Genomic DNA, 23,047 nt, shown 5'->3' with positions numbered 1-23,047 from the left:
GATGTTTTCCAGTAATCTTACAAGTTAACTAAAAGTAGATAGAATATAATTTTTTTCAATAAGATAAAGAAAATGTAAGGGTTTAATCACTAACATTTTTTTCTTAAATAATCGATACACTAATAAAATGTAGTGCATTTATGTATTTTGACTTTTCCAAATTCCGAACTTTATACTTGGAATATTATGAAAAATATACAAAAAAATAACTTGATATGGACTTTATTTTAGAAATATTGTCACGAAAAACTTCTCAACCAAATATCGTATCTATGATTCTAAATAATCAAGCATACAAACAATCAACATTAGTTCTATATGCTCTTTCATAGTTTGGTTTTTTTGTTTTGTTATAGGAACGCTGCGATGTTTTAAAAAACGCAAACATCTTAACTTTGTTATGATGATTGATGAAAGACGACTAAGGTATCTGAATGATTTTTTTTGTTTGAATCAACAATCGAATTAAAACCAAATATGTCTATCGAAACAGCAAATATTAGTTAAAACTTTGAATTGTTAACTTCAATTTTAAAGGGTCCTACATATTAAAGATAAACTTTATTAGTTTTGAGGTCAATTTTATAGAAACATTATCATGTTTTCATCTGCATACCAACCAAACATATTTAGAGTCTCCTCTCTTGATAATCAAATCATGATAATTATTTGTATAAAAATCATTTCTTTTCATATCAAAATTAAAGTAAAAAAATATGGTAGTAGCATAACTATAGAAGTATAGATCATTTAATCCAACAAGTAAGAAGAAAAAAAAGTCGATGTTGGACTGGATCCTTTCCCGGTAAAAGAAAAAGACGTTAGGTGGATTGGTTTGAAAAAACTGCCACCAGCTTTTTCTTTTGACGAATACACATCGATCCTTCACATATTCAACCACCCGCGCCAATTCTCCGGCGAATTCTCTCAGATCAAACAACAACTGCAAACCAATCACCAGGATCTTAATAGAAAGGTTGCGACTATCAACATAATCTCTGATTTCTTCAACTGATAAGAATTCCAGTTTACAGATTTTTCAGCCAACAAAGACTGCGAATTGTAACAAACAACATGGAGGTGAAACGGCGGACGGCGAAAACGCTGGTCGGGAAACTGAGTTCGGTGTCCGAGCAAACTCGTACGGAATCGCTTTGCGAGCTGCGTCTCATGTCCAAGAACGATCCTGAGACCCGAACCCTAATTGCTGAGGCAGGTGCGATTCCGTATCTCTCTGAGATACTATACTCCCCATCTGCTATCGCACAAGAGAACGCAACTGCTACACTACTTAATATTTCGATCTCTTCACGAGAACCTTTGATGTCCACGCGAGGGTTACTCGACGCTTTATCCCACGCGCTCCGGAACCCTGCTTCCCCCTCCACCGCCCAATCCGCCGCCGCAACGTTATTTAGTCTGTTAACTGTTGATACCTACCGGCCGATTATTGGTTCAAAACGTGACATACTGTATGCGCTCATCGACATAATCAGAAACCCTAATTCGCATCCGAGATCAATCAAAGACGCTCTGAAAGCGCTGTTTGGGATTTCGTTGTATCCGCTCAATCGTGCGACCGTGATTGAACTAGGGGCGGTGCCTGCGTTGTTTTCGTTGGTGGTGAAGGACGGGAGGCTAGGGGTTGTGGAGGATGCTACGGCGGTGATTGCACAGCTCGCAGGGTGCGAAGAAGCCGGAGATGCATTTAGGAAAGTTTCAGGGGTTGGGGTTTTGGTGGATTTGCTGGATCTATCAACAGGGTCGAGTGCTAGAACAAAAGAGAATGCTGTTTCGGGTTTATTGAACATGGTGCAGTGTGGGAAGAAAGATGTTGGGGAATACGTTAAAGAGATGGCTTATATCGTCTGTAATGGCATCTCTGATGTTGCAGACAATGGAAGCTCAAAAGGGAAGAACAAAGCTAATGAATTGTTGAAGTTAATCGACGGAGCTTCTGGAATGAGCAGATCACAAGAGATGCAACCCGACACTGTAATTATTCATTCTTATTGAATCACTGCTCTCAAATTTTTCTAATTTCCTCTTTGTTCTTGATACTTTTTTGCATATACATTTCATCTACAATGTCAAAAGCTATCTGTAACCTTATTCTTTCAAATCTGATAAGTTTTTAGGTACACCTAGATAATCCCTTTATGATTTCCTCTTGTATTATGTAAATATTCAAAATCCTTTAGGGCTAATATATACAACATTAGACAATTCCTCTGATAAAAATTGCAACTTTTGCATGTTTGAATAAGATTACAATTCAACTTATCTTTTTGTTAACAATTGTAGCATTTATCTTGAATGCAGGAGAATTTGGAAAATGGCAGGTGGAGTTGGTCTAATTCCAGTGTCTGATTAAGAACTGAACCAATGGCTATGACCCAGAAAAAAAAAACCTCTTTTTTCCAGATGAGCCCACTTCGGATCAGTTTTCAGTAATTTGAAAACCCATCTTCAAGGGTTAATTGGTGGAAATAGCAATGTGCTTTTACTTGTTTGTTTATTAATTATTATTGCATCATATTTTCATTATTATTAGAATGAAAAATCTACCTAATTATAGCAATGTCATCCAAATACAAACCAATTTTCACTGCTAGAGTTGAGTTGATTTTTCAAAGTACAATGCTATCATTGGGTGGATTTTTCATAGTAAAATGTGTACAATGTTGTAATAGAAAGAAATGAAAATAAGATGCTATAATAAAAAAATAAACAAAAGTACGATGTTATTTCTTGCATATAACCCCATCTTTAGTGGCTAGATTTTGCAGTTTTTTATGGTTTTTGATTGTTGTGTCTCTTATAGCATGTAGTTTTGTGTAGATATGTTGGTTTTTTAAATCTGGTTATTGTGCATTTGATATCAATTGGAAGACTAAGCCCTGATTTGGAATCTACCAAAGGCAAATAACTCATGATTATTGCATTAATTTCTCAAAATGTATTATTATTATAAAGGTAAATTGGACTTTTCGACCTCGCGCTTTAATTTTATTTCCACGGATATGATTGTTGAGAAGATATTTTTTTACTAGTTCCATTAAGTCGAATTATATATTCAAACTAGATACAGATTTTTTTTTTCTTTTCATGAAAATTGTTTTCAACTATTTGTATCGAAAACTTGCTTGAAAGACATAACAATATTCATAAGAACTTTAAGATTACTAATAACTTATTGAAAATTTACCATAACAACTCTTGAAATGTAATGTATTTCAAAATATACTTTTTCTTTACTCAAATTCTTCAACTATTCAATTCATGCTTAAATTGACATTTACTTTCATGCCAAATACTATTCTAGAAACATGTCACTACATGACTTTTAAAGAAATAGCTATTTCAATTTGTTCTTACATCTACTTTCATTCTAGTGTGTAACATAATGTTATGTAATGCATGAAACCGAGGTCACGGGCTAATGTTTAGGCTCTCATCAAATTATGGACTAAATGATTCGACTCTCATTACTTACATGCCATTTAATTTGGTTTTCATCAATGATCAAAATGGAAAGAAGAGATTAACCCATTGTAGCTTTCATCGGGTCCCAAGGGGATTGTCATGCCAATCACATTCAATGTTGCATGAAACTTAATTCTGCGGGCCATTTAATTCGGCTCTCATCAGATGTATATGAATGTCATATTATGTCTATTATTTTCGAGAACTTCCATTCAAATTTACAATGTCATGATATGTTTGTTCTATTACTAATATAAGGGTCAAGAGATTTGCTCTCATTCAAACTTACAATTTTATGATATGTTTGCTTTGTCGAACATAAACTCTTTTTATTTACATAAAGGATTTTCACATATGAAAATGTACTAATATGCTTTTGAAAGAATTTCTAAACACAAATACCTTGACTATTTGAAAACATTCTAACACGCTCTTAAGTAAATTCATAAACACAAGTATTTTTCATAAACATAACATTTGACACATTTGTAAATATTTCATCATTTACAATGCCATGTACCCATGAAAAAGACCCTCATGTACTCACATTGGTTGTTAGGTCGTCTAACCACACAACTCTACTTGTCTTTTACTTTGGATCCTTGCTTTGCTCTTTAACTCTTTTACTTTCAATTCCTATAGAATTGATCATTCCATTCATTTAGTATTTAAATCATGTCCAAGACATATTCTATTCACATATTATAAACCAACTGTACAACTTGACAAGTAGGTCAATGACTCATAAGGTTGTCTTACCATTCTTGTTTTGTCTTAACACTTTAGTTGTAAATATAACCCTTTATAATTCTTAACTAAACTTGTCATGTATTATAACACTTTATGTGATGCACCACTAATAATAATACCAACTTCAAACTCATGCTAATACATTATTAATTTTCTAACCTTTACTAATGACATGTTAATTATTCCATAAACATACTTTAAAATTCTTTAAAACATACTTTAATTATTCCATAACCGTACTTTAAAATTCCATATTACCATATTTTACAACTTATATTTTTCATGTTATGGATCGAAGTCCTTGTGATGGAATAGATCCATGTTATTTGTTAATCACTAATTTGATTTAACGATGGACTATACATGATCTATATGTGATCATCTATGACTAATTTCACCATTTGTCAAAACCTAAAGTTACAGTTCATGAAGTCACCTTATGATTTTCAACTTTTAATCGAAACAAAAGAAAGTGTTTAATCCAATGTATTATGTGCCACCTTGGGGTTATGACTGGCAACCATAATGACAACCAATAATCTCACATTCAACCATAATGACAACCAATAATCTCACATGCATTGTAATTAAATTCGGACTAAACATCTTAAGGACATTAAATTATATAAAACATAATTCCATTGCGTACACGTTTTATGGACAAGTATTATGGGCTTATAATATTTGAATAAAACATTATTATCATAAAATTAAAAAATTATGTCAAATAAGCGTCTATAAATATAACATTATTTAGGATAAATAGTCTTGATGAAAGTTGTAGTGATCGTGATGATGATTCCGTGGATATAAAAAACGTTCAAATTTGACTTCGTATGAGGAAGTTATAATTTATCTAAGTTTCGTGTTCAAACCGATACGACAAGATGCGTCATAAAAAGTGAACCGGAGATAAGCTGCTTTTTAGCCCAAGTGATCTAAGTGAAAGTCATATTGCTCGTAAATACGAACTAGTCGATATAAAGAATGCCTAAATCCGACTTCGTATGAGGAAATTATGATTTTTCGAAGTTTCGAGTGCGACACAATACAACAGTGTGCGACACAGAAATCGAAAATAAAATCCGTTGATTGTTAGTCAAAACAATATAAAACAAGAGTTGAAGATCTCGTAAATACGAATCTGTCGATATAAAGACAGTCTAGAACGAAGCTCATATGTGAAGGATATAAGCGAAAGTTGGTCCCTAAGTTTCGAAACGCAGGTGAAATCTATCTAGATTTGTGAAATTGAGGTAGAATGAGAAACATAGTCTAAATAAAAGTTGTAGTACTCGTCGATACAAAGTCAGGGGTATAAAGACAGTCGAAAATGGAAGTTGTATGAAGAAGTTATAAATTTCGCATTGCTATTTATAGTCTAAACATCGTCGGGCTGAATCACGAAACGTAAACTGAAAATTAGCGTCGGGCTGAATCACGACCGTCGAAAACAGAGTCCATATGCGAAAGTTATGAATTTTAGAAAAATAATAAAATTGGACTGTTGGATGATTGACACGTGGCATGAGCAGATGACAACATGTGGCGTAATTAGGTGAGCCCCTTTTCCCCAAACCAACTTTTAGGATTGAGACACGTGGCAAGAACGCGATGTGCCCTTCTAAAAATGCTATATATAGACGAGTTTTGATCATATTTCTTTGTTCAATCTTATTCCTTTCTCTCTCAAACTTTCTCGAGGCACCGATGCCCCACCCTAGCGGTTCTTAAGTGTTAGTAGCGAAGCTCTGGAGCATCAGAGAGCTCTGAGAAATAGAGCTTTCGGTTTTGAAGTTCTGCCCGCGTAATGTTCGTGTTTTCGTCAAACAACCTGTAAGTTAAGTTATATTTCATGTACTTTAAGTATAACTTATATTTGTGTTTATAATCGTTATTATGAACTTATAAATAAGATCTATCAGTAATACCAGTCTTTATATTGGCCGATCTACTTACGTGAATGATGACAAGGTAATATTAGCAAGGTCTTTAAAGTGGATTTTCTAAACAATATATCTTTATATGCCAAACGGATCCTACCCTCGATATGATCTTACCTGGTTATTTCTTATCAGCTATACATCAGTGTTTCGTTTGAGATTATTGATAAATCTGATAAAAATATTATAACGATTAAACTTTATAAATACGAAATACTAAGGCTTAGTAATATTCGTGTTTTGGTCGTTCTAAATGGGAATCTAAAGAGTGAGTCAAAGATTTGACTTTCCCGCGAGTCTTCCACTTATACCAAGTGAGTGCATAGTTACTTTCAAGAACTTGATTTTAGTATAAAATAATTGTAACACCCGGATTCCCATGTATATTAATTATTCCTTTTATTTTTGGAGATTGAGAGGGGACTCGGCGAGTTGGTGTTTAGACTTGCCGAGTATGGTCGCTGATTAGTATCCGGGTTCACAGCCGAACTCGGCGAGTTCATGAGTGGATTCGGCGAGTCCACATTGTTTAATGAAACCCTAATTTCCTGGGTTTGGGACCTATTTAAAGGCCCTTAGGGCCGTCATTTGCGGCTACCAAACCCTAGAGAGAAACCCTAAGAGATCTAGAGCGTTTGTGAGGAAGGAGAGGCCATTCTTGATCTTTTTGTTGGTGTATTTGCAAGAAAGAGGTGATCAAGGCAAGAGGAGGCTGAAGGAGGTGCGATTTTGGTGACTTCAGAGTTCATAGAGTTCATATTGAGGTATTTATTCGGACCTTCTTCAGTGTTGGTGTTGATTCTTAGAGTTAAGGTTTTCTAACCCCTTTAGAGGATGGATAAGTGGAGCAATTGGTCCCTTCTCGAGTCTATGCTTTGGATCTGGACCCAAAGAGGTCCAGAGACCTTAACCATTGGAGCTTTATGAGTTATTTTGGGAGCCATGAGCTTAGGATGTCATTTTTGGGGCTAAATCACCAAGTTAGACCATTTAGATGTTATATGAGTGTCAAGGTCTGAACTTTACGTGATTATCATGCCTAGGAAGGTCAGATCTATGGATTAAAGGAACAGATCTGACCTCAGGAGGTCTATGGAGTTTGTGCATGTCATGAACTCGCCGAGTCGGAAGATCAGACTCAGCGAGTAGGGTGAGGGTTTCCCATAAATCAATCAATGAGTAGACTTGCCGAGTTGAGGAAATAACTCAGTGAGTCAGGGAGAGTTAGGGGACTGAAGTTCAAGGCGGAACTCGCCGAGTTGAGTCGGGGTGGCCCCGCGATTCATGCCAGGTGTGACTCGTCGAGTAAGGGGAGGGACTCGACGTACCAAGAGGGACTAAGAGAGTCAGTAGACACGTGTAGACTCGCCGAGTCGCCCAAGTGCACTCGACGAGTCGGGTCAAAGTTTGACCGTTGACTTTTGTTGACTTTTAGGGTTTGGTCAACAATGTGGCCTTTGAGCTGATAGAGGGGTAAAATGGTCTTTCACCTAGAGAGGGTTGAGTCTAGTCTCGAGAGTTATATTTATGAGAATATTTACTTTGTGTGATTAGGCGGAGGCTAGATCATATTTCTACCGAGTCAGAGATATACCGAGACATCTGAGGTGAGTCTTTTCACTATACTTTACCTAGTGTGGTAACAAAGTTATGTGACAGAGTATTCTAGAGTTATATGCCAGTGTATTTGTATGATATTATGTGTTGTGATTTATTGTGATATGTGATATGCATGATTCAGAGTTTATAGAGTAAGGACCAGTGGGTCCATAGAGTTATGGGACCAAGAGGGTCCCACAGAGATATTCGACTAGAGGGTCAACAGAGTTACAGCCTTGAGTGACTGATATGTGTTTATGTGGTATTTTGTGGAACTCACTAAGCATTTATGCTTACAGTGTTATGTGTGGTGTTTCAGGTACCAGTGATGATCGTGGGAAGGCGCCGACATGACTCGTACACACGCACACTGGAGTTCATATGTTTTGATCTTGGGGGTTTTGTATTGAGATAGTGATGATACAATATTTTAAAATGTGGGTGTAAATGAAAATACATGGTTTTTAAAATGCGAAAAATTGTTTGAATTTTTACGGTGTTACAATAATTAATTAAAAGTATTATTTATCTGTTGAAGGTTTATATATGAATTATATGCTTATTGATTGGAATGTGTTAGATTTATATATATATTGTATGATTAGGGGTGGGTTGAGGCAGATCTGCTTTGTGTTGTAGGCCAACATACCCAGGGCGGCCCGGATATACTGCAGGCCATGGGGGCATATTAGTCAGGCCGAAAGCCCGGAGAATGTTCCAGACAGGCTGAAGTCCCGATGAGGTGGACTAGACATGCTGAAGGTTCTGAGAGTGGGCCAGACAGACTGAAGGCTCGGTGAGGGCGGTCCAGTCATACTGTAGACTCTATATGCATCCTATTTATTATGATATGGTTATGATTTATATGGCATTGGTATTTTGGGGGAACTCACTAAGCTTCGGTCTTACAGTTTTGGATTTTGTTTTAGATACTTTGGATGATCGCGGGAAGGCGAAGGTGTGATCGTGCACCTCCTCGCATTTTTATGATTTGATTTTTGGGATACTCTGATATGAAACTATTTTGAAAACATTTTGTTATAAATAATGGTTTTTGAATGCTTGAAAAAGCTTTAAATTTTCATGGATTTTATGGACGTTACATTATGAAGACCTTTTATGGCACTGCCCCAAACCCCACGGGAGCGCTGCCCCCTTGACCCTGCCTTTCTGTCATACCGACTTATAATTCGATCTTATATATGCATGCACTCCACATTCGCCAAACATATAATATAGAGTACAAACGATAATCCCGTTAGCTCACATGTAGTTCCAATTACACAAAATGCCAGGTGACACTAAAATCACCAACACACTACCGGGTCAGTCACATCCTCTCCGTCTCCTTCAGTTACTGTTGATCAGCCAACAGCCTCCTTAACTCCATGTCCTTCAGCTACCATTGATTAGCCGACCGACCCTTCAGCTCCACCACCACCAACTACCATTGATTTGTCGGTTGCCTCATAAACCCTCCACGTCGTCACTCTATGAACACCTAGAGAAAGTTGGTATCTCAAAATCGATTGAGATATTCAACCTTAACACTCAAACAAACTCATAAATTCATCATTCCTACTTAATCGTATTAAAGGATCCTTATTGGCTTAATGATATGAAACAAAAATATGATGCTCTTATTGAAAATGGAACGTGGAACTTTGTTCCATGGTCGACAAATGTCAATAGTGTTCAGTCTATTTAGTTATTTAAAATGAAGCAATATGTTGATAGATTGTTGGCACAATACAAAGCCTGTTTAGTTGGAAATGGAAAAAGTCTAAGACCTTGTATTGACTGTGATGAGATGTTTACTCCATTTGTCAGATCGGATACGATTTCCATGGTTCTCAGCCTAGCTGTTTCACATTACCAACTAGTTTACCAGATATATTTGAAGAATGCTTTTCTACACAAACACCTTCAACCTTTAGGAGACTGTTTACATTCATCAACCATTATGTTTTCATGATCCGATATATACAGATCATGTGTGCCTTCTGATGCGTTCTTTATAGGTTCTAAAACAGGCCCCAAGAGGCTGGTATCATCACTTTGTGTGCTTTGTTTCTTAATTTGTTTTTTTTTCACAGACATTATGATCCATCTCTATTTATCTACCGGGTCATTCGTTATTCTACATATCATCTCCTATATGCTGATGATATTGTCCTTACCACCTCATCCTAATCTTTCCTTCACCAACTCGTCTCCTCTCCCAGTCAGGTGTTCTCCATGACTGACCTTGGCACACTTAATTATGTCTTGCGTATAATTGTTTCTCGTACGGATTGGGTATGTTTCTATGTCAACAAAAATATGCCACGGAAAATCTCACTCATGAAAATATGTCTAGCTACAAACCATGTTGGACACCAACCGATATCCAATCGACACTTGATGTTTCGAGTCCTCCTATGGCGTATCTCACTCTTTACCGCAAGTTAGCAAGTATTCTTCATTATTTCTTGTGTATATTTGTATCTCGTGCAAATTACACATGTTTATATGTCAACAAAATATGCCAAGAAAATCACCACTCATGCAAATAAGTTTAGCTGCAAACCATGTTAGACACCAACCAATACCCAATTGAAGCTTGATGCTTTGGGTCCTCCTATGGCGAATCTCACTCTTTACTGCAACTTAGTCGGTATTCTTCAGTACACGACGTTCACTCGCCACAACATTGTCTATGTTGTTCAATAGATTTGTTTGTATATACATGAACCTCAAAAGCCTTATTATGCTGCCCTCAAGTACATTATAAGTACATTATGTGGTCTCTCCACGACACTTTACATCATGGTCTTTAGATTCATGTCTCCCCTTATTAGACCGCGGGGGGAGGGGGGGGGGGGGGTCAGTGACTCGAAGATCTATATCGTATAAACCTTATAACTGTGTTTTGTTTTTCTTGGAAACAACCTTATTTCTTGGTTTTCTAAATGATAAGGTACTATTTCTTGCTTCACTATCGAGGAAAAATAGTCAATGTGGTCGCATGGCTTCAAAATCTTTTTTGTGAAATGCACTTCTCATATGAAGGCAACACTTATGTACTGTGACAACATCAGTTCTGTTTACCTCTCCACCAATTTGGTACAACATCTGATGATGAAACATATAAAGATCAACATTCACTTCGTTCGATACAAAGCTGTCATGGCTCATATTCATGTCTTACATGCTCCCTCATATGCTTAATATGCAGTCATCTCCACAAAAAGGCTTCCTATATCGTTATTTCATGAGTTTCGATCCAATCTAATCGTTCGGTCATTTCCTCATGTTTCCACTATAAAAGGGGGGAGGAATGTTAGCATATGTATTTGTATTTATGTATTATATACATGTACGATAGGGGCGGACCCTATTGGCTTATTGAGTGCTTTTTGTGTTGTACTTGTGTGGTATATATTGTTGCTTAATGTGTTCGATATCTAAGCGTGAGAATTAACCTTTTTCAAAGAGGACTCGGTTACTTATATGTGTTTGTTTTTTTTTTTTTTTTTTGTTTTTTTTTTTTTTTTTTAAATAATGTTTTTTCCAATTCCACATTGATTCTCTCGTAATTGTGTCGAACATTGAGGACTTTGTCAACAGCACTCAACATGTTCTTCTCCTCCACGTTGATCTCATTTGGTCAATATTGAACATTATCTTCTTTGATGTGTATTTGGCGATATAAAACGTATCTGCACACAATTAACATCAACCACCACCCAACGTATACGTCTTCTTTCATAAGAAAACAAAAAATATCCAATTTAAAGTCTTACAACTCAAAAGTCAAACCACTCTTAGATTATCCACATATATTCGATCATCAACACACCTTCATTTCACCCAAAATTCCCAACAGTACAGAAAAACAAGTCAACATTTAGCTTCTAAGGGTTTAATTCAAGTTCTTATCGATCTTTCATATCTTATATATATGTAGGCATCAATATTTTTAGATCAAAGTCGAACCAAACTTACTTTGTTCAACATTATTTTTATAAAATTTTGTAAAAATATATACAATTTAGAACACGTCAGTAGAATCAAAGACTAACGATAGATGATGACGAAGGGTGACGAAAGGGTGAGAGGCACTAAGCCTAAGCCGTTGGGAGTGGGTGACAGTGTCACGTGAACACGCGTCGGTTGGCTTCATATCAACGCTAACTGCCAAAATTCTTCCACCAATTCAACTGACCCCACCTCCCACTTATAATTACCTTCAAATTATTTACATACCATTACGATTCTTCTAAAATCAACATTTACTTTGTTTTTATCCCTTTTATTATCATGTAATATAATAATAACACGTTTTGTTTTGTGTTTACATGATCTTTTATATTATAGTTCTTGTATTGCATTGTAGTTTATAGTTAAAACTTAAACGAGTCATGCCAACTTTTGTTTAAAATGTTAGGAACGAAATTTGATTTAAATATATTGGATATTACCTAATATTTATACAATCTGAACTAAAAGCTAACGTATTATTTATAGCCAATTAACCCAATCCAAACGACAATACTGTCGATATAAGGTTTGAGTCATTGTCTATTACCTTTTTGACTTTATTTCAACTTTTTCGGGAGATAGTGGTGAGCTTAAATACCACTCACTTTGCTCCAACTTTAGCTTCAATATTAGGGTTGGAAGTCTCATAGTTGTTAGTGTATTTCTAAAAATTAATCACCGAGTAATATATAACTATGGGATTAATTAGGAAATTTCATATTTATTTTCTTGGAAGGGATTACATCCTATATCTCCAAAACATTTTAAATTTAAAAATCAATATAGAAATTTTATATTTTAGTAAGTTCAAGGATTATAATGGTGTATTTTGGTAATTGATAGACCACATTTGACTTACTAGAATGTTGAAGGTGCATTTCATCTTTGAAAAAGTACAAGAATATTGTTTCGAATTATATATGGAGATTCTTAAATAAAATACCTTTCTGAAGGATCGTATAACATCAACATGCACTAAGTACTCTACTAGAATAACTTATATGATTTAAATTATCCAATGGATGTACCATAGAGAGGACATGGCCTCTCAAGGCCCTTAAGAGGTTCATGTATTGAAATGTGGTGTTTTGTGAACAAACATAGGCAAAGCATGTAAAGGTTTATAGATCACTATGATGTTTGAGCTTTGGGAAATGATGTTTGACCATTTTTTAAGTATAAAATGGAGTATTATGCTTAAATGACAAAGATAAGAAAGTACAACGTGTTGGTAAAAGTATTTATATTACTTAACATTCATATTTTTGTTTTGATGATAACAAACGATTTAACCCGGAACATATTGTTATCTAACAAGTTTGTTTATATGCTTGAGAAAGTAACATCGTAAGAGTGTCGCAAAGATTTTGAAGATTCAAGTAAATATTGATTTGAGTGCATTTATTTAGTTTAGTTAACTTCGTAATTCTCCATTTCATCCTTATTTTTGATCAAGATGAGAGGAATATAAAGGACTTACAAAGAAGGGATTTTATAATAGTACATTTTTCTATAAAAATGATAAACTCTTTTGTAACATATAAAAAGAAAACGGTTTATGATATATAAGCGTTTTTATAAAGTTTTCTTGAAGATTTTATTACAAAAACCCGCAAAAAGTATACCAATATAGCATAAGGACTTGCTAGAAACTATATTTCCAATATTTCAATCTTTTTTGTTTCTTTTATTGACCTATCTCCTTCTCATTATGCAATTTCTCCCCTATTTCACTGTTTTAGATAATCTATATGATATTTTTTTTAAAATATACTTACAAATCCTCTCGTCATGCTTAATTACCTTGATGTTTAATTGGGATTACTTGGTTGAAGGTCCATCAAGGTTAAAACAAAAAGTAAGTGTTGTATTGGTTTCATCATTATTAAAACAAAGGGAGATTAGGGCAAATACCCCAACAATCTCCCTTTTTTATAATGACTAACCGCAACAATAGTTAGAATAAAACTCAACAATCGTTCCAATCAAACAATAATCGCCACAAAACCCGATAATCAATAATACCAAAGAACAATAGAACAAGTCTTGTTTCTCTCCTTTTGTCAAAGCAAAAAGGAGGGATGAAGGTCCTGCTTATTATGAAACTCCCCATCAAATAAATAATATATCATAATTAGTGGGCAGATAGCATCCAAAATAAGAATGCACACACAAAAATAGTCCATTCTTTACGAATTATATTCAATCATTAAAGTTCCATTCTAAATTTAAAAAATGATTTTTTATCGAGGCTTTAGTAAAAAGATCGGCCAAATTCTTTAAATTTTCAAGCACAATATTACCCTCGAAAAATGATCACGCAAGATGTGGAGTCGTAGGTCTACATTCTTTGTGCAAAAGTGCAAGATAAGATTTTTACTTTAAGAATTAGCAATGAGATATCAAATATATTTGATTTTTTTTTTTTAAAAAAAAAAAAGGCTAAGATCAGTAAATGTTTGCTTCATCCAAACTACATGCACATACGCCCAACTTGCTACCACATATTCCACTTTCGTTGTCGACAAAACAATCGATTATTGCTTCCATAGCTATGGGGAGTGGAGTTTGCCAAGAGGCTCTCTAGCCTCACTCAGGCGCACTAATCACCGCCTTTAGCTTGCGCTAAATGGCTTTGCCAAGGATGCTTGCCAAGCTACCAGCGAGAATTAAGAGAGAACACAAAAGGTGGGTGAGAGACTTGACCAACTTTGACCATGCATTTATTTAACTTTGACCATTTATATTTTTTACAAAATTTAACATTTTTTTATATAATTCAAAATTTCAAAACTTCATCCAACCAATATAAATATACACTTAAACCTCAACATTTCACCACACACAATATCAATCTTTCTCTCAAAACATTTTTCAATCCTTCAATCACAACGTGTCTTCACCTAACCAAACCAAAACCAAAAAAAAAAAAAAAAACCAAAAAAAACCCTTCAAACCCCAATAACACATCTTCACCAAGCCTTTCGTCACCGATTTGTTATCGACCTTCGCTCGATCAACCTATCTATTCACCCGCAAGTTATCATTTTCCGACCATAGCTCCACATTTGTATCCATTTTCTCATCAATACCCTTCTCAATTCCAATCCAACCCCCAAACAATTTCCAATCCTAACTCGTACATTATTTCCAATCCTAGTCCCAAACAAATTTCCAATTCCAACCCATAACCAATCTAAATCCTGAAATTGAGTCTTTTTATTTGGTTCAAGAAACTCAATTCTTTTCCTAACCCTAACCAAATTTTCAATCCCAAGCATGATGCCTAATCGATGAGTTTACCGATTCTTCCGATGAATGGCCTTTTGAAGTAGTTCAAGAAACCCAAGTTTAACCTAAAGGAAAAACAAAGGTAAAAAGCCAAGGTTGGATTGATAAAGAAGAGAAAGTGTTAGCGCAAGCATGGCTAGACACATCGGAGGACTCGACGATTGGGGGGGGGGGGGGGTGACCAAAGCGTCCGAATGAATAAAGAGTATTAATTGACTAGTCTAGTAAACCTGAGATGGAGGACCGCAAACAAAATGCAATGAAGTTCAATGATATCTACATAAACTCGACCACTACAAATAAAATTACATTTAGTGACACAAACTTTTAGTGACATATTACTTTTTGTACCATTATATTAGGTTTTTATTAATGGCACATATATAACCTCATTGAAAATGTTAATTTTAATGTTCTCGCGCCTAATTCCCTAAAATACATCCAAGCCCTTAAGCGCTCCTATCTCAACACACATTTGAAAATTTCGGAGCCCTTCGAAATCAAAATCCTTACAATCCACGAAACAGTACAAATGAGGTGGATGTCATAGAAAAAGCTCATCAAATTTATAAGGCAAAAGTCGGTAAAGCTTTTGCAAATGAGGCATTTTGGGAGGTCACTATGAACAAACCAAAATGGCTTGCTCTAAAAAGTTTTAATGATTTCGTGGGTATGTAAAAAAAATCAAAACTTCCGAGTCAATCCATAATCAATCTTCCGATGCCAATATCCGGATAGACCTCAAAAACGATGATTCATACCAAGTGTCAAATTGTCCTATAGAACGATATCAAGCAAAAAGGAAGTTAAAAATGTATTGAATGTTCATCGAATAAACCGGAGGCCACGAGGAAGGAGCTCCAAAGGTTGGACACTAAGATCGATAAATTCTTGGAAGTGAAAATCAAAGAAAAAAAAATTGTGCACTAAAACTCTTTTTTAAAGATGATTCGAAGTTGTCGGAAGAGGATTGTCAGATTATGGCAAAGGTAAAGGCGAATATTACAAAATAATTTAATTGGGTGAATTAGTAGGATTTATGTCTTAAATCTAGTGTTAAGTTATGTTTATGTCAATTATTAAGTCGTATTTTAAGTCTATTATTATTAGGTCACGTTTTAAGTCGATTTCTAACTCTTTATTATTAATATGAAATGTTTGTGTTTTATAAAAATAGAATTTATTTAAGTTTGGAAAAAAAATAAAAAATGAATCTATTGTGCTACCACACCCCTAGAAATGCTAAGGAGAACATGTTATTGAGGTGACATCATAAAAGATGAGGTGACGGTGTTTTAGGACGAGGCGGTATACTAAGGATGCTACCATTCTCTCTAGCCTAAAAATCCAAGAGACTACAAAGCTTCCTAGGAAAACACAATTATTAGTACCTTTTCCAGTCAACAAGGGAGCTACCAATCTTTGAATCCGTGTAACAAGAGATATCAACATCAAACCTCAGGATACCGTAATCCAAGATTGAAAGTGCCTCAGTATAGCAAAAAAGTTAAACGATTTCATAATATGAATGTTTTAGAGCTCATTGAAACCATGCACACAAATATACACAATGCATGATGTTGGACTTACTCATTTTTAAATAAAGAAAACTACAATTGTGGCTCTATAATTGTTCTCATCATATGGAATACCTTCTTCATCCTTTTTTTTAAAAAAATTAGTGGTCATACGTGTATTCATGAGTTTACAATCATGCAAATTAGATCTAACATTCATTTTGTTGGCATTATTACTTTGAGAAATAAAAATTCTATACTAAAACTTGTTTAATTTGTAAGCTTAAAAGTAGTTCAATACATCCATCAAACTCATACATATAGATTAGGGTTCATATCACCTTATTCCATCATTGGAGATGAAATTTAACCATCCGTTGGTTAGACAACAACCTCATGATAAACTAAAGAGGACTTCAAACATAAGAACCAACTCATAAACATCTAATGATCCTTCAAATTCAGTTTTGAGAAAGCTTAGGGTTAGAAAACCCCAAATCACCACTAAAACTCCAAAAAAACATAATAATGGAAGTTGTTTCTTAGAGAATGATTAAGGAAGGTGATGATTACTATAAACTCAAGGAATTCTAGGATTAAACATGGAGAATTCGGATTTGGAGAATCTCATAAATCCTAGACATGAATGAGAAGAAATGGAGTAGAATAAATGTCGTCTAAGCTAGGAGATGAATGTGAAATGACCAAGGCTTCACCAAAAGATCTTCAAGTTTCAAACCTCCATGGATTTAGGAGGAGGAATTTTCAAGTAGATCTCTCTTATTGCTGAAATTCGTTCAAATGAGTTAGAAGGGAAAACACCCATGACTAAAAGCTACTAGTTTTACTAATTGATAAGAAAAATCCCCCCTCTAACCCAAATTTTTGTGAAATAGCCACCAACACTTACTAATTGAACATGAACAATGTAATTTGTTAAATGAACGAACATGAACAAGAAAACTTGTTGGTTTAATTGTTCGTGTTCGTTCATTTGTTCAGTTAACTTAAACAAACGAACTTGAACAAGCCCCGTTCGTGTTCGTTCGGTTCATTTACAGCCCTAGTCGATGTATCTATAAAGTACAATCAACATTCATGGAAGGTAGAAGCATATTGGATGGACTGCTCATGGTAAATGGATTATACTCGGGGGCAAAGAAGACCAAAAAGAAAACTCTACTCTTCAAGGTAGATTTTGACAAGGCTTTCGACTCATTAAATTGGGACTTTTTGGATAGCAATCTAATGCAAATGGGTTTTGGAGGTAAGTGGAGAATGTGGATGAAGGGTTGCCTACAATCATCGCACACTTCTATTTTAATCAACAAAAACCCAACTGATGAATTCACGACATCGAAAGGGGGTCGACAGAGAGATCCCCTCTCCCCTTCCTTTTTTATTGTCTCCATGGAAGGTCCAAGTGTGGCAATGCAAGCTGCATGCAATAAGGGTGTTTTTTCAAGGACTTCGTTTACCAAACAAAGGTCCATTAATCTCACACCTCCTCTACACGGATGATGAATCATCCGTAGACGAATAGTCAAAACATAACAACAAAAATTTGGCATGAATCCTCCGTTGCTTCCACGTCGCCTCCGGTCTTAAAGTCAATTTTAACAAATCAAGAGTTTTTGACTTTTTGGTGTCGGGGCTGAGTTAAATGAAGTCTCCCGGTCTCACCCCTTGGTTGCGAACCCTCCATCTTACTCTTCTTCACATATCTTGGTGTTCATGTAGGTGCTAACATGAGACTCACGAGACACTGCACACAATAATTGAAAGATTCCAAAACAAATTATCAAATTGGAGTCAAAAGCATTATCCTTTGGTGGACGTTTGATACTTGTCAAATCTGTAATGGGGAACCTACCAAACTACTACAAGTCACTTTTTGTTACACCCATGGGTGTCTTAAACAAGCTTGAAAGAATTAGACGATGCTTTCTTTGGGGAGGTTCAGAAGGAAAAAATACGATACAGTGAGTCTCATGGGACAAAGTCGTTGTAGAGAAGGCCAAGAGTGGTCTGGGGGTTGGATCTATTAAATCCCTCAATATCTCATTATTGGTGAAATGGTGGTGGCGACTTCGAACAGAACCATCCACGATGTGGGCAAAAGTTATAACAAGCATCCATAAATTACACAACAAAGGCGACGATTGCTTACTCTTTAAAAACGATGACACGGGTTTGGAGCAACATTGCTTGCATCAAACGTGATATCGTTAAAGTGAACATCCTACATGATAAAATCATCAAAAAACACCAAGGGGAAAATGACGCCTCATGGACGTGTGATCTTACTGGGGATGAGAGATACTAGGTGAGTGCTCTTCGTTATGTATTGGAAGACAAGGGTACCATGGATAATGACATGTTTAATTGGATTAATGAGGTCCCAATAATGGTCACTTGCTTCATTTGGAGGACAAAAATGGGTCACATCCCATCCGTTGTGGTGCTCGCTAAACGGAGTATTAATTTAGAGTCCATTACATCATGTTTGTGTAATTTGACGGAGGAAACTTCTAATCATGTATTGGTCCGGTGCTCTTTTGCTAAACCAGTCATAAAAATTGATCTTTAAATGGTGCGACATCCCCATAGATAACTTCCCTACGGTAAACAATGTTATTGATTATGCCTCTAATTTGGGAAATTGTCCAAAAAAGAAGAAACGACTGTTGGGAATCTTCTACGGGATGTTATGGAGCATTTGGAAGGCAACAAACGAAAGGTTATTCAATAATAAACCGGTGTGTGCTACGAAAGTAGCGGATATAATCAAGGCCACAACATTCCTTTGTTTTATGCACAGAGGTGATCGCGAAAAACCGAATGGAATATGATTCTTTTTAATTCACTATAATGTTTTTTTTTCCCTTCATCCATCTATTTTGATTTCCATGTACTGTTTCTTCCACTCCTAGTAACTTGATATATATTTTTTTTCAAACGAGTGGTTTTCTTTAATATATATATTTTCGCTTGACGGTTCAAAAAAATGTTTGCACTAAAAAGGCTAAAAGTCATAATCTAATTAATTAAATAATATAGAACTCTCGATATTTTCTGACAAAATTACTTTTTTCTTTTGGAACGGTGAGATAACATTAAAAACTAGTAAAAGCTATTTTCATAACACAATACTTCCTATTCTCACAATTTTTTAGTTATTTTATCATATAAAATTTGCAAATTAGAAATGATTAAAGCAACTGAATTCTCCTATAAACTGTTAGTTTATTAGAAATGATTAAAACAATTGAATTCTCCTATAAACTATTGCTTTATTATGTAGTCATTTTTAAAATACTTATTTAGATACCGTTAAAAGTATATAAAACGAAATAAAATACCCCAAAAGTAAATGCTTGATTACAAGTAGAATTTGGTAGTCTAACAAAAAAGTAGCTTTATTTTTTCTAAATGCTAGTGGCTTTTTCCCTTTCTTTAGTCCCCTAGCATTTCCAAAAGGACACATACCTCCTACTTTCATGTTAGCAGCTTAAAATCTGTTTTCTCAATTCTAGTATGAGGAGAGGGAGGACGAATGATCACCATGGATAATAATAAACCAAATAAGCAAGAAACCCCATCTCCCTTCACCAATAAAGATCATGATTCCTCGCCTAGAAAGCCTCCACTCCCCTCCGCCTCCGTCGCCGGAGGTAGCGGTGGAGATAGGTTGAAGAGAGACGAGTGGAGTGAAGGGGCGGTTTCGAGTCTACTAGAGGCTTATGAAGCCAAGTGGGTGCTTCGTAATCGAGCCAAGCTAAAGGGTCATGACTGGGAAGATGTGGCTAAGTACGTGTCTTCACGCGCTAATTCAAGCAAGTCGCCTAAAACACAAACGCAGTGTAAGAATAAGATCGAGTCGATGAAGAAACGGTACCGTTCGGAGTCCGCCACCTCCGATGTATCGTCGTGGCCGCTGTTTCCGCGTTTGGATCTGTTGTTGCGTGGCAGCGGTGGTCCTCCGGTTGTAACATCTGGCGGTGATCCACCGTCTTCTTCGACTCCCGTTGCTAATAAACTTCCTCTGATGGTGTTTGAACACACGCCTCCGCCTCCTCCTCCGCCGATGATTCAGTCATCGAGTCCGCCGGTCACTCTACCGGTGCCCTTGCCGGTTGCAACTCCGGCACATCAAGTAATTGGACAGAATTCAATCGATTCTAATGGCCTCGATCGGGAGAACAAGGTGCGTGGAGTTCTTTCCATTTCTTTTAAAATTTTAAAATTATATTGTATTTTATACTCTAATCATTTGAAACTTCCGGTATTTTTCTATATTAAATGCAATTTTTTATTCATATATTGGAACAAATATTAAATTTCTAATAGAAAAATAGGAAAAGTGTAGAAAAACATGACCTATTACATAAAAAAATAAGTAATCTACACTCTTAATTTTGTGCTTGTTACACGCTTTATTATTTAACAATCAATAAGATGAAAATTGTGTTTTAATATTGGGTTTTTTTAGAGGGCTTTAAATAGTAAAAACTTTAATGTAGGTTTATGCGTTTAACATGTGGTTTTTGGGCATGTATTAAAATCATGGAAGGTTCCAATAGACATAAAATCAGGATAGTAGTTTTTATGATAATTAGCTATAATAACTATTAGAAGTTATATTTTTGTTAGAAAGTATAAAAATACTAATACCATTTATTTATATTCTATGATATATTAACTCAGATATTGATAGAATTAATTTACATAAATGGTTCATGTGGTATGGTTTTTTTACGTTACAACTTTTGTCCTTGTGGTTTAAGTTTATTAACCCCGTTAGAATTGTGTTGCTAAGTGCCTTCAGAAAGACATTTTTACCCTATCTTTTGTTTTTTTCAAATTTTTTGCTTTCTATTAATTAAAAACACAACTAAACAAAAACTCAAAACAACGACGACCACCATTGCCACCCGTATCAAAATTTCATTTTTTGCAAAGATCATAGTTAGACGTTAAATGTAACTATTTTATCTTTATCTTTTGTAAAATGACCAATTTAGTCATTTTTTTCTTAATATTCTTATTAATCAAAACAAAGAACCCCACCCCACCCCTATCCTTTCTCCCTCCCGTCTTCTCCTTGACTCTCGTGACTACTCTTATTGATCTTTAAACAATATGATTACTTTTTTTTTTGCACATTAAAAAGTGCAAATGATATAATAATTATAATGATATTTTTGTTGATGTAGATATCAAAACCGAAACTTGTCATCTTCTTATTGGATTGTATGGTCATCAAATAATGTATTAGTTTAAGAGTAGGTTTGTGACCAAACCCTAAACCTACTAAAGCATATGGGTCCATTTATCAATAACACGTCATCCTTTTTAAAAAAAAAATGAAAAGTACTCACTTTTTATGAAAATTGTATTTTTCCTTTTCTATATAGTAGTATTTTACATGATCGAATCCGTTACTTAAAATATTTTAATTTATTAGGAAGATGATGTGGTGGGTATTAAAACGAGCGAGAAAGAGATTAATCAAGTATCTGAAAAAATGGAAATTGAAACCGACTGTAGCACTCCAGCACTTTATAGCAACGAAAAAGGAAAGATACAGACGAAAAACCAAAACCACAAGAATACAAATAATAGAAAAAGACGAAGAAAAGGAGAAAGAGAAAGTTGGGATGTAGCGGAGAGCATAAGATGGTTGGCTAAAGTGATGGTGAGGTCAGAGCAGGCTAAAGTTGAAACAATGCGGGAGTTGGAGAAAATGAGAGCGGATGCTGAGGTGAAAAGAGGTGAAATTGATCTGAAAAGAACCGAGATAATTGCTCATACTCAGTTAGAGATTGCTAGGCTCTTTGCTACAAGCTTTGGTAAGACTGTTGATCCATCTTTAAGGATTGGAAGGAGTTGAGTTGAATAGAGCTGCCACAATTTTAAGCATATATATATATATATATATATATATATATATATATATATATATATATATATATATATATATATATATATATATACTTTTTATGTACTAATTGTTATAAGAAAACAACAACATTATACATCTATATGTAAATGTAGATGTAAGAGGTTGTTATATGATGTTGATGCATGTTTGTAATTGTATCTTATATTTATGGGAAATTACTTCAAAGATCCTCACAATTGTGGAAAGATTGTAGAATGATAAATGCAATTTGTTTATTGTGCTGCATTTCCTTATGGAAAACCCTACTTCAAAAAAAAAAAAAAATGGACAAAAAATAAATAAATTAAGTAGTTACATGATGCAATTTTTTATTTTCTTGATATTTTAACTTGGTTATTTTTAAAGTAAAAACTTTGTTCACTATAGCTAATGGTTCCAAATCCCGTTATTTATCGAAATAAATAATAATCAAATGTACATTGTCTTTAAGATGACAATTTATGACACGATACGATAAAAGTACAGGATACAAA

At 34.9% G+C, this 23,047-nt stretch overlaps 2 protein-coding genes across 2 annotated transcripts; both read left to right on the top strand.

The window, feature by feature from the left end:
- Nucleotides 1–705: 705 nt before the first annotated feature.
- On the top strand, nt 706–2,994 carry LOC145062589 (ARM repeat superfamily protein). Its single transcript, XM_079010169.1, has 2 exons — nt 706–1,995; nt 2,323–2,994. The coding sequence occupies exons 1-2, from the start codon at nt 1,075–1,077 to the stop codon at nt 2,368–2,370; spliced, it is 969 nt and encodes a 322-aa protein (XP_078866295.1). The 5' UTR covers nt 706–1,074; the 3' UTR covers nt 2,371–2,994.
- A 16,996-nt stretch (nt 2,995–19,990) lies between these two features.
- On the top strand, nt 19,991–22,799 carry LOC145061309 (sequence-specific DNA binding transcription factor). The gene is made up of 2 exons (XM_079008748.1): nt 19,991–20,816; nt 22,077–22,799. The coding sequence occupies exons 1-2, from the start codon at nt 20,166–20,168 to the stop codon at nt 22,500–22,502; spliced, it is 1,077 nt and encodes a 358-aa protein (XP_078864874.1). The 5' UTR covers nt 19,991–20,165; the 3' UTR covers nt 22,503–22,799.
- The last annotated feature ends 248 nt before the right edge of the window (nt 22,800–23,047 follow it).

This window comes from Lactuca serriola, chromosome 7, assembly GCF_051521515.1.
Source record: "Lactuca serriola cultivar US96UC23 chromosome 7, Lser_US96UC23_V15, whole genome shotgun sequence".
Taxonomy (NCBI): Eukaryota; Viridiplantae; Streptophyta; class Magnoliopsida; order Asterales; family Asteraceae; genus Lactuca; species Lactuca serriola.
This window is presented reverse-complemented; position numbering and strand designations above follow the sequence as displayed.

Coding starts and splice junctions, on each gene's coding strand:
- LOC145061309 (XM_079008748.1), top strand. CDS start 20,166: ATGATCACCATGGATAATAATAAACCAAATAAGCAAGAAACCCCATCT. Junction 20,817..22,076: donor GCCTCGATCGGGAGAACAAG/GTGCGTGGAGTT, acceptor TTAATTTATTAG/GAAGATGATGTGGTGGGTAT.
- LOC145062589 (XM_079010169.1), top strand. CDS start 1,075: ATGGAGGTGAAACGGCGGACGGCGAAAACGCTGGTCGGGAAACTGAGT. Junction 1,996..2,322: donor AAGAGATGCAACCCGACACT/GTAATTATTCAT, acceptor TCTTGAATGCAG/GAGAATTTGGAAAATGGCAG.